The sequence below is a fragment of the Ranitomeya variabilis genome, chromosome 1 (genome assembly GCF_051348905.1).
Source record: "Ranitomeya variabilis isolate aRanVar5 chromosome 1, aRanVar5.hap1, whole genome shotgun sequence".
In the NCBI taxonomy this organism is placed as follows: domain Eukaryota; kingdom Metazoa; phylum Chordata; class Amphibia; order Anura; family Dendrobatidae; genus Ranitomeya; species Ranitomeya variabilis.
The window spans coordinates 553297503-553309965 of NC_135232.1; the positions used below are offsets into that span (position 1 = coordinate 553297503).

The 12463-nt window shown below is 47.7% G+C and overlaps 1 protein-coding gene across 1 annotated transcript; it reads right to left on the minus strand.

Moving 5' to 3' along the window:
• Positions 1-1696: 1696 nt before the first annotated feature.
• LOC143796873 (uncharacterized) lies at positions 1697-5224 on the minus strand. Its single transcript, XM_077281049.1, has 6 exons — positions 5184-5224; positions 3476-3556; positions 3312-3381; positions 3030-3236; positions 2808-2952; positions 1697-2674 (listed from the first exon to the last, which is right to left on the minus strand). Exons 1-6 carry the CDS (start codon positions 5222-5224, stop codon positions 2640-2642), a joined length of 579 nt encoding a protein of 192 aa, XP_077137164.1. The 3' UTR covers positions 1697-2639.
• Between the last annotated feature and the right edge of the window lie 7239 nt (positions 5225-12463).

A 12463-nucleotide genomic window follows, 5' to 3' on the forward strand; every position in this document is an offset into this window, starting at 1 on the left:
GGAGAAGGAGCGAGAGAGACAGCGCATCATTTGTCTGCGCCGACGGCGTTTGTGGATCCACCCCATCACAGCACAGAGAATGACACGTGGGGTAGAATACCTACACTATACATGGAGCTACGAGGAGACCCCGAGAAATTGTTCTCATGTGCGGATGAAATCAGAGAACTTTGATCTATTGGTGGAACGAATTGGACATCTCATCAGAAGAAGTGACACATATTGTCGCTTCTCCATTTCACCGGCGGAGCGTCTGATGGTCACTCTTCAGTAAGCCATTTTTATTGTATGTACTACTGTTAAAGCACACTTACAACTTTAATGTTGTTGCTGGTAGTTTTTAATAATAATTTTATTGTATCTCTTACTGTTAAAGCTGACTTATAACTGTAATGTTATTGCTGGTATTTTGCACTAATTTTTCCTTTTTTCATAGATTCCTTGCAGCTGGAGAATCCCTTTTGTCACTACATTTCCAGTTAAGAATTGGGATTTCCACCATCTCCGGAATTTTGAAGCACACCTGCCGTGCATTGTGGGACTCTTTACATGGCGAATTTATACCACATCCGACAACGGAGAGTTGGCTGGAAATAGCGGAAAAATTCCAACAAATTTGTCAGTTTCCCAATTGCTTGGGTGCAGTGGATGGGAAACATCTGCATTGTCAAACCTGCTGCATCTGGATCGGAATATTTTAACTATAAAAAATATTTCTCCATTGTGCTCATGGCCATCGCATACGCAGAATACAAATTTATAGCGGTCGATATTGGGGTGTGTGGCCGCTCCAATGATTCCCAAGTTTTCAAATTGTCTGCAATAAGGCATCATCTCTATGGAAACACCTTCCAATTTCCAACACCAAGACCGCTGCCTGAAACCTCGGGGCCACCAATGCCATTTGTATGTGTTGGAGATGAAGCCTTCCAACTCTCGGAACACCTGCATAAGCCTTACTCCAGTAGTGGATTGGCGCCAACTAAAAGAATTTTTAACTACCGCCTAACACGAGCACGAAGAATAGTGGAGTGCACTTTTGGGATTCTGACAGCAAAATGGCGAGTTCTGTTGACCGCTATCAACCTGAAGACTGACACTGTTGAGGTCGTGAAAGCTTGTGTTGTCCTGCACAATTTTGTTATACGAAAGGAACATATTTACATTGATGACAACTTTGAAGAAACCACCTTGCCTGATTATCACGACATAACTTATAGAAGTTCTGTGTCAGTTTCCAGAATGCGGGACAAATTTGCTGAATATTTCACCTCAAGGAAGAGTACACTGGCAGGATGAGAGAGTTTGAAAAATTTCTCTTGGACCTTGTAACCAAAAGTCATTGACCTTCTTTACCCAAAGTAGTTTACCTTCTTTACCCAAGTTGTGTACCTGGTTGTGTATTACCCAAAGTATTTTACCTTCTTTACCCAAAGTTGTGTACCTTTTTGTTTTTTTCCCCAAAGTATTTTACCTTCTTTAACCAAAGTTGTGTACCTGTTTGGGTTTTCCCAAAAGTATTTTACCTTCTTTACCCACAGTATTCAACCTTGTTTTAACCAACGTATTTAACCTTATAAACCTTATAAATAAATGAAAGACAAAATTTTTAACCAATAAACCAATAAACTTTTTTTATTAACAAATTATGAAACCAAAAAAATTTATAAATTTAAATAGTGTGGGGTGGAGATAATGGTGGAGGGGCTGTCAGATTGGGAAACTTCGACATTGGGAGTGTGGAGAGAGGAATGTGATGGTGGTGGTGACGGATCAGGAGGTAAAACAGGTGAACGGGTAGAGAAAGAAAGAGAACGGGTGGGCATGAAACCGGCAGTAATATTGGAAATTTGGAAGGTTTGAGGGGTGGAGTGGAGGGATTGGGAGGCAGAAGAGGTGGTGGGTGGAGCAGAGGGTTGTGTTTGGGGCATGATGTGTGTTGAAGGAGACTGGTGGTAGTGGGCAGGGAGTAGAGGTTGGGCAGGGAGTGGAGGCGCAGGTGATTTGGTTGGGAACTGGTATGGGGCAGGATGTTGGTACGGGGCAGAGTGCTGATATTGCATAGGAGGGGGAGGAGGGACAGTGGCTGGAGGGGAGGCCGCTGCGGGAGGAACTACCGGGGCGGGTGGAGGGGCTTGGGAGGTAACATGCGCTAGGGCAAACTGGCAGGCATCTGCATAGCTTGTCTATGCGCTTGAGTACTGCCTGGAAAAAAGAGTGGTTTGGCGATTTACTTGCATCTGAATGCATCCTATCCATATGTGTGTGCAACTCAAGAATACTGTTGTTGAGCAAATTAAATTTTGCAGTCATTTGCTCAGACAACAGTTTGAGGCAGTTCTGGAAGGCTGCATTCAGATGCAAGAACTCGGGCGCATAGCTCTTTTCCTGACCCCTCTGGCGCTGCTGCCCAGAACCCACAGGTGTTCTTGAGGTGGCAGCAGTGTCAGAGGGGTGAGGTAAAGGAAAAGCTGCATCCTCACCAGCAGCTTCATGCAACGCAGTTGGCCACGATGCTCCAGCACGGGTGAATGAGACTAAGGGATCAGATGTGAGAGAAGGCTGGGAAGGTGTAGATGGGTCGGGTCTGTCGAAGTGTCCTGCGGTGGCGGACTCCTGTTGGATAGCTACTGAAGGGTTCAACTCTGCAGGCTCCCGAGTGCTGCAGACGGTGCTGTAGAATAAAGAGAAAAAATTATATAATTAATATATTGATATTGCTTGGCCCTGGCTGAAACCCAAAAAAAGTGTTAGACATGTAAACATTTTTTATTAAATGGGGTGGGTAATATTTATCTTCTGCTCACCATCGTCGACCTGAGGAACGACAGGGCTCAAGCATGTTTGTACTTGCTCCTGCGTCCTCCCAATCCACTCAGGGCCTGCATCTCCTTGTTGAACTCCTTCTTGAAGCGATCCCTGAGTGACCGCCACCGCTTGACAACTCTCTCGCTTGAAAAGTGAAAGCACAAATTGGTTAGTATACAACACATTACATCTAGCAACATAACTGAACTGTGAATACTTACGCGCTTGATTCTGGGCCCGAACATCAAGGTCCTCCCAGTGGTCCACAAGTTGTTGGCATACTTCCAGAGCTGACGGGTAACACCAAGATCAGCGTGGCGGCGGTCACCCATGTTCCACAGCGGTTCCCACTCTCGGATCAGATCGATGAGGAGGTCGATGTCCAGCCCGGCCTCCTTACTGTCAGAGTCAGGAGCACGCTGTGAAACCTGTTAAAAAAGAAAAAACAACAAAACATTAAACTCAAAACAACAACATAAAATTAAAAAAAAAAAGTTATGTACCCTGACTCGCACGCCGACGACCCTGGGAGGCGCTTTGAGGACCACTGGACTGAACACCAGAATCAGAAGACTATAAAAAAAATAAAAATTATGTGCTTGGATGTAGGCTTATGTGTTGTGTGCAGTGTGATGATGTGGTTCTGTGATGCATGCAAGAAACTTACCAATTGCGAGCCCACTCTGGGTATCTCTCCACCTCATCTGTCTCCTTCTGGAAGCACCTCTTCTTCTGCTGCTGCAGCTTCCTGTTGTACAAAAACTATAGATTAATAAATATAGATATATATGTATGTGTGTGTATATATATATATATATATATATATATATATATATATATATATATATATATTACGTAAACATCACCAAAAAAAACCCCAAAACATTTACCGTATAAACTCGAGTATAAGCTGACCCGAGTATAAGCTGAGACCCCTAATTTTCTCACAAAAAAACTGGGAAAACTTAATGACTCAAGTATAAGCCTAGGGTGGAAAATGCAGCAGCTACCGGTAAATGTCAAAAATAAAAATAGATACCAATAAAAGTAAAATTAATTGAGACATCAGTAGGATAAGTGTTTTTGAATATCCATATTGAATCAGGAGCCCCATATAATGCTCCAAACAGTTCATGATGGGCCCCAAAAGATGCTCCATAATAAAATATGCCCCATACAATGCTGCAGAAATGTTGATTATGGCCCCATAAGATGCTCCGTACAGTCATTTGCCCCATATAATGCTGCACAAATGCTGATTATGGCCCCATAAGATGCTCCATAGACTATTATGCCCCATATAATGCTACACAAATGCTGATTATGGCCCCATAAGATGCTCCATAGACACATTTGCCCCGTATAATGCTCCACAAATGCTGACATACTCACCTCTCGTCGCTCAGGCCCCCAGCACTTGCTATAGTCACCTTTCCCCCGTTCCACCGTCGGGCACCGCTGTGTCTTCCCCGTCCTCTGCACTGACGCTCAGGCAGAGGGCCTAACTAACCACGTCATCGCGCCCTCTGACCTGAGCGTCACAGGCAGATGACGCGGAAGATGGTGCCCGGCGGTGGAACGAGGAGATGTGAATATCTCCATGCTCCCCCTCCCCATTATACATAGTTACATAGTTACATAGTTATTAAGGTTGAAGGAAGACTTTAAGTCCATCTAGTTCAACCCATAGCCTAATATGCCCTAACATGTTGATCCAGGGGAAGGCAAAAAAAACCCATGTGGTAAGAATAAGCTCCACCATGGGGGAAAAAATTCCTTCCCGACCCCACATACGGCAATCAGAGTAGTTCCCTGGATCAACGCCTTATCAAGGAATCTAGTGTATATACCCTGTAACAATATACTTTTCTAGAAAGGCATCCAGTCCCCTCTTAAATTTAAGCAATGAGTCACTCATTACAACATCATACGGCAGAGAGTTCCATAGTCTCACTGCTCTTACAGTAAAGAATCCGCGTCTGTTATTATGCTTATTATACTCACCTGCTCCCGGCGCGGTCCCTGGCAGCTTCTCTGATGGACTCTCCGGGCATGGCAGCTCTTCCAGCTTTGAGCGGTTCACTGGTACTGGTAATGAATATGTGGCTCCACCCCTATGGGATTGGAGTTGCGTCCATATTCATTACTGTAATGAGTGGTACCATGTGACCGCTCAACGCTGGAAGAAGCTGTCAGTGCCTAGAGACCATTGGAGCTGCAGGGACCACGCTGGAAGCACGTGAGTATGTCACAGCCGTCGCTCTCCCTCCGACCCCCCAGGGACAATGACTCGAGTATAAGCCGAGAGGGGTACTTTCAGCCTAAAAAAATGGGCTGAAAATCTCGGCTTATACTCGAGTATATAAGGTATTTACCTCACAGCGCTGACGACGCAGGGAGAGCTCCCAGAAGACATGTCTGCCTATGGCTGGCTGTAGCTGGCTATGGCTAGAGCTGTCTGGCTGGGCTGCTGGCTGGGCTCTGGTGGCAGGTTTCAGCTCTGGCTCTGGTGGCAGGTTTAATCTCAGGCTCTGGTGGCAGATTTCAGCTCTGGCTCTGGTGGCATGTTTCAGCTCTGGCTCTGGTGGCAGATTTCAGCTCGCTCTGGTGGCAGGTTTCAGCTTAGGCTCCGGTGGCAGATTTCAGCTCTGGCTCTAGTGCCAGATTTCAGCTTTGGCTCTGGTGGCAGGTTTCAGCTCAGGCTCTGGTGGCAGGTTTCAGCTCTGTCTCTGGTGGCAGGTTTCTGCTCTGGTGGCAGGTTTCAGCTCTGGCTCTGGTGGCAGATTTCAGCTCTGGAGGCAGGTTTCATCTCAGACTCTGGTGGCAGATTTCAGCTCTGGTGGCATGTTTCAGCTCAGTCTCTGGTGGCAGATTTCAGCTTGCTCTGGTGGCAGGTTTCAGCTCAGGCTCTGGTGGCAGGTTTCATCTCTGGCTCTGGTGGCAGAAATCAACTCTGGCTCTGGTGGCAGATTTCAGCTCTGGCTCTGGTGGCAAGTTTCAGCTAAGGCTCTGGTGGCAGGTTTCAGCTCTCTATGGTGGCAGGTTTCAGCTCTGGCTCTGGTGGCAGATTTCGGCTCTGGTGGCAGGTTTCATCTCAGACTCTGGTGGGAGATTTCAGCTCTGGCTCTGGTGGCATGTTTCAGCTCAGTCTCTGGTGGCAGATTTCAGCTTGCTCTGGTGGCAGGTTTCAGCTCAGGCTCTGGTGGCAGGTTTCATCTCTGGCTCTGGTGGCAGAAATCAACTCTGGCTCTGGTGGCAGATTTCAGCTCTGGCTCTGGTGGCAAGTTTCAGCTAAGGCTCTGGTGGCAGGTTTCAGCTCTCTATGGTGGCAGGTTTCAGCTCTGGCTCTGGTGGCAGATTTCGGCTCTGGTGGCAGATTTCAGCTCTGGTGGCAGGTTTCATCTCAGACTCTGGTGGGAGATTTCAGCTCTGGCTCTGGTGGCATGTTTCAGCTCAGTCTCTGGTGGCAGATTTCAGCTTGCTCTGGTGGCAGGTTTCAGCTCAGGCTCTGGTGGCAGGTTTCATCTCTGGCTCTGGTGGCAGATTTCAACTCTGGCTCTGGTGGCAGATTTCTGCTCTGGTGGCAGGTTTCAGCTCAGGCTCTGGTGGCAGGTTTCAGCTCTGGCCCTGGAGGCCGGTTTCAGCTCTGGCTCTGGTGGCAGATTTCAGCTCTGGCTCTGGTGGCAGGATTCAGCTCAGGCTCTGGTGACGGTGTAATTTGTCTTGCTGGTTGCTAAATGGATGAGTGAGGGCCTCACTGGTATTGTTTATATCTGTTTCCTGGGGGCTGGCCAATTGTATCGGAGCATGCTCAGATTAAGAAACCAGTATACTATAGGAAGTGTGGATTAAATCTGCACAGCCGCAATAATAATAAATAATACAACAGCATACCTCCCAACTTTCGAGGAAGGGAAAGAGGGACAAAGTCAGCGGCGCGCACAGCGTGCCTCGGCAAATTTTAGGCCACACCTCTGACCACACCCATTTCACAACTAGTCACGCCCCAACCACACCCATTTAGCACTTCTGATCACAATGTTTCGTAAACAATAATTATAAACAAAAAAAAATATGGCCACACATGACGCTCCATACTGTATAATGGCCACACATGACGCTCCATACTGTATAATGGCCACACATGACGCTCCATACTATATAATGGCCACACATGACGCTCCATACTGTATAATGGCCCCAAATGATGCTGCGTACAGTGTACTAGCCCCACGTGATGCTCCATACAGTATAATGAGCCCACATGATGCTGCATACTGTATAATGGCAACACATGATGCTCCATACTGTATAACAGCTCCACATGATGCTCCATACTGTATATTGGCCACACAGTGCTCCATACTGTATAATGGCCACACAGTGCTCCATACTGTATAAGGCCACACATGATGCTCCATACTGTATAATGGCCACATGATGCTCCATACTGTATAATGGCCACACATGACGCTCCATACTGTATAATGGCCATTGGCCACATTATGCTCCATACTGTATAATAGCCCCACATGATGCTTCGTACTGTATAATGGCCACACATGATTGTTATGATCTGGTGACCTTGGAGCCGCATGAAACTTTCTCTGGAGTCAGTGGAACCTGTACTGACCGCAAATCCTGAACTAACACCGCAACTAGAAGTAGCCGTGGGGTGTGCCTAACATACCCTAGACACCTCGACACAGCCGGAGGACTAAATACCCCTATAGATGGAAATAGGAATGCTACCTTGCCTCAGAGCAGACCCCCAAAGGATAGGCAGCCCCCCACGAATAATGACTGTGAGTAGGAGAAGAATAGACACACGCAGGTAGAAAACAGGATTTAGCAAATGAGGCCACTCTAGCTAAATAGGAAAGGATAGGACAGATTACTAGGCAGTCAGTATTAAAACCCTTCCAAAAATATCCACAGCAGATAATACAAAAAGTTCCACAATCTAACTAAAGACATGGAATGTATATCTGCCACTCCAGAGAATCCAACAAGACTTAGAAAATACTGACACAATCTAAGCTGGACAAGAAAACACAAAGAATAGCACTGAATTGTGAAGCACATAGCATGTGTGCCACAGGAAAAAAAACCCAGACACTTATCTTTGCTGATTTGGCAGAAAGGCAGGAGGAACCAAGCAGAGGTCCAACACCTCCCAACAACAATTGACAACTGGCAAGGACTAATGAATCCTGCACGCCTAAATACCCCAGTCAGAACTGCAATCAGCAGATACACCTGACCAGGACTGCAACTCAGGGGCAACTGCATTACCACCTACAACCACCGGAGGGAGCCCAAAAGCAGAATTCACAACACATGATGCTGCGTACTGTATAATGGCCACATATGATGCTCCATACTGTATAATGGCCACACATTATGCTCCTTACTGCATAATGGCTCCATATGATGCTCCATACTGTATAATGGGCACACAGTGCCCCATACTGTATAATGGCCACACATAATGCTCCATACTGTATAATGGCCACACATGATGCTCCATACTGTATAATGGCCCCAAATGATGCTGCGTACAGTGTACTGGCCCCACATAATGCTCCATACAGTATAATGGGCCCACATGATGCATACTGTATAATGGCCACACATGATGCTCCTTACTGTATAATGGCTCCACATGATGCTCCATACTGTATAATGGCCACACAGTGCTCCATACTGTATAATGGCCACACATGATGCTCCATACTGTATAATGGCCACATGATGCTCCATACTGTATAATGGCCACATTATGCTCCATACTGTATAATGGCCACACATGATGCTCCATACTGTATATTGGCCACACAGTGCCCCATACTGTATAATGGCCACACATGATGCTCCATACTGTATAATGGCTCCACATTATGCTCCATACTGTATATTGGCCACACAGTGCTCCATACTGTATAATGGCCACACAGTGCTCCATACTGTATAATGGCCACACATGATGCTCCATACTGTATAATGGCCACACATGATGCTCCATACTGTATAATGGCCACACATGATGCCCCATGCTGTATAATGGCCACATGATGCTCCATACTGTATAATGGCCACATGATGCTCCATACTGTATAATGGCCACACATGATGCACCATACTGTATAATGGCCATTGGCCACATTATGCTCCATACTGTATAATAGCCCCACATGATGCTTCGTACTGTATAATGGCTACACATGATGCTGCGTACTGCATAATGGCCACACATGGTCCTTACTGTATAATGGCTCCACATGATGCTCCATACTGTATAATGGACACACATAATGCTCCATACTGTATAATGGCCACATTATGCTCCATAGTGTATAATGGCCCCACATGATGCTGCGTACAGTATACTTGCCCCACGTGATGGTCCATACAGTATAATGGCCCCACATGATGCTTTGTACAGTATAATGGCCCCACACGATGCTGGGTACAGTATAATAGCCACACATAATGCTGGGTACAGTATAATGGCCCCTCACGATGCTCCATACAGTATAATGGCCCCACACAATGCTGGGTGCAGTATAATGGCCACACATGGTTACCCCACCCCCATCATTGCCTTCTCCATCACTACACACACACACCTTTCACAGCGCGCCCTCGCAGCAGCCGGCAGCTTCCACTCCCACGGCGCTGAATGGTGTCATCCAGCTGCGCCGCTGACTGCTCATGTCGCTGCAGCTGTGATAAAGACCTCCTGTGTCTCCTGTGCCAGTCAGTGTTAGAGCGAGGAGCAATATCTGCTCCGATCCGACACAGCCAGCGTCCGCTCCGTACACCTCGTACACACACGACTCCGCTCCATACACCTTGCACATGCGGCTCCGCTCCGTACACCTCATACACACACGGCTCCTCCCCATACACCTCGTACACACACGGCTCCACTCATACACACGGCTCCGCTCCGTACACCTCATACACACACGGCTCCTCCCCATACACCTCGTACACACGGCTTCACTCATACACTTCGTACACACACGGCTCCACTCCATACACCTTATACACACACGGCTCCGCTCCGTACACCTCATTACACACACGGCTCCTCTCCATACATCTCGTACACACACGGCTCCACTCCGTACACCTCGTACACACATGGCTCCGCTCCATACACCTCGTACACACACAACTGCGCTCCATACACCTTGCACATGCGGCTCCACTCCATACACCTCGTACACACACAGCTCTGCTCCGTACACCTCATACACACACGGCTCCACTCCATACACCTCATACACACATGGCTCCACTCCGTACACCTCGCACACACACGGCTCCACTCCGTACACCTCATACACACATGGCTCCACTCCGTACACCTCGCACACACACGGCTCCACTCCGTACACCTCGCACACACGGCTCCACTCCGTACACCTCGTACACACACGGCTCCGCTCCGTACACATTGCACACGCTGCTCCGCTCCGTATACCTTGCACACACGGCTCCGCTCCGTACACCTCATACACACATGGCTCCGCTCCATACATCTCGTACACACACGGCACCACTCCATACACCTCGTACACTCACGGCTCCGCTCCGTACACATTGCACACGCTGCTCCGCTCCGTATACCTTGCACACACGGCTCCGCTCCGTACACCTCATACACACATGGCTCCGCTCCATACATCTCGTACACACACGGCTCCACTCCATACACCTCGCACACACACGGCTCCTCTCCATACATCTCGTACACACACGGCACCGCTCCATACACCTCGTACACACATGGCTCTGCTCCATACACATTGCACATGCTGCTCCACTCCGTACACCTCGTACACACGCTGCTCCGCTCCGTACACCTCGTACACACGCTGCTCCGCTCCGTACACCTCGTACACACGGCTCCGTACACCTCTTACACACACGACTCCGCTCCATACACCTTTCACACGCTGCTCCGCTCCGTACACCTCTTACACACACGGCTCTGCTACATCCACACTGTAAACACCTCCTGACCTCACACATACGCTTACCTTCCTCCAGCGCCATGACAACCAGCAGAGTCCTGTACACGGAGGTCCTCCCGATCATCGATCATGTGACCCCCTGACTCCTCCCATCTCTGTGACTTCATCACAGGTCCTGGGTGCACAGAGCAGCCAATATGCTGCTCTGCGGGTGCAGGGGCTCAGGGAGCTGACCGGGTGATATACACACCTCCCAACCAGTGCGGGACAACTAATGTCCCGCCCGGGATCGCGGGGCTGACTGTCAAAATCTGGATCCGGGATGGTTGGGAGGTATGCAACATGTTGTATGTGGTAATTCCTGAAGAAGGGGCCATAAGAGCCCTGAAATGCGTTGAATAAACCACTGTTTTAATTCTACTATCAACTGGAACCTCATCATTATTGCGGCAGTGCGGATTTAATCCACACTTCCTATAGTATACTGCTCCATATGGTCGGTGACCGGCTTGTGGATCTGCGGCAGCCGAAATCTTCACATGCCTGCTTTCAGCTTCACCAGGTGAGCGATTTTCTTGGTGATCCCTCCATTCTTTTTGTGAGATAAGACCGTATTTGCGCTCTGTGTCTCCCTTTTCCCTTCAAATAACAGATTGAAAAACCGGAATGTTGCTTTTTTCAGATCTGGCGCATTCGGGCGCCCATAGGCTTCCATTGTAGCAAAAAGCCAGAAGCGCCGGATCCGGTTTGATAAGTATTAGCTGAAAAAATGCATATAATTACTCAGAATCCGGACTGCCACAACGTACCCCCTGACGCACGTTTCGAGAATCTCCTCCTCAGAAGGGGTGCACCCCTTCAAGCACTTTCTCAATATGTGTCTATGTTTGGCTAAGATGTGCAGAGAAATGTTTTTTCTCTTTTATAAAGTTTCTAAGTAAAAAAAACTGTTTCCTACTATGCATTGCATTACACTATCTGAATAATTACACCCAGTTCTCCTCGATGTTTTTGGTCCTCATCATGTATTTTTGCACATGATTTATTTCAAGCACTGTGCTGTTATTAATCTGTTGATCTATTTATGAAGGGACTTCTCTGTTATTTATGTATTTATTATTATTGTTGGACCTTATTCATTCTTCTGCCCATTGTTTGCTTGTTCATTCTTCTTTGTATGATATCATCCCATTTTAATATCTTTTAGACATGGCTTAATAAAATATACATTTTATATAAATTTTTTGGAGGACTTCTTCATCAGCACAGAGGCCGAGAAGAGAGACAAGGACCAGACAGTGACAGTGGACTTATCAGGACAGAGGCCGAGGAGAGAGACAAGGACCAGACAGTGACTGTGGACTTATCAGGATAGAGGCCGAGGAGAGAGACAAGGACCAGACTGTGACTGTGGACTCATCAGGACAGAGGCCGAGCAGAGAGATAAAGACCAGGTAGTGACTGTGGACTCACCAGGACAGAGGCCGAGCAGAGAGATAAAGGCCAGGTAGTGACTGTGGACTCATCAGGATATATGCAGAGTAGAAAAACGAGGGCCAGACGTCTACTGTGGACGTATCAGGGCAGAGGTTGAGGAGGACGAGGGCTAGAGGGTGACTGTGCTCTTATCAGGACAGAGGCATAGGAGAGAGATAGGGACCAGATGGTAA

Bases quoted from the DNA above. Each gene is read 5' to 3' on its own strand.
- LOC143796873 (XM_077281049.1), bottom strand. From the start codon at position 5,224: ATGTCTTCTGGGAGCTCTCCCTGCGTCGTCAGCGCTGTGAG. The intron at 3,557-5,183 runs GTAAATACCTTA...TTTGTACAACAG, and splicing joins TGCGTCGTCAGCGCTGTGAG to GAAGCTGCAGCAGCAGAAGA. The intron at 2,675-2,807 runs GTGAGCAGAAGA...TTTATTCTACAG, and splicing joins CGTTCCTCAGGTCGACGATG to CACCGTCTGCAGCACTCGGG.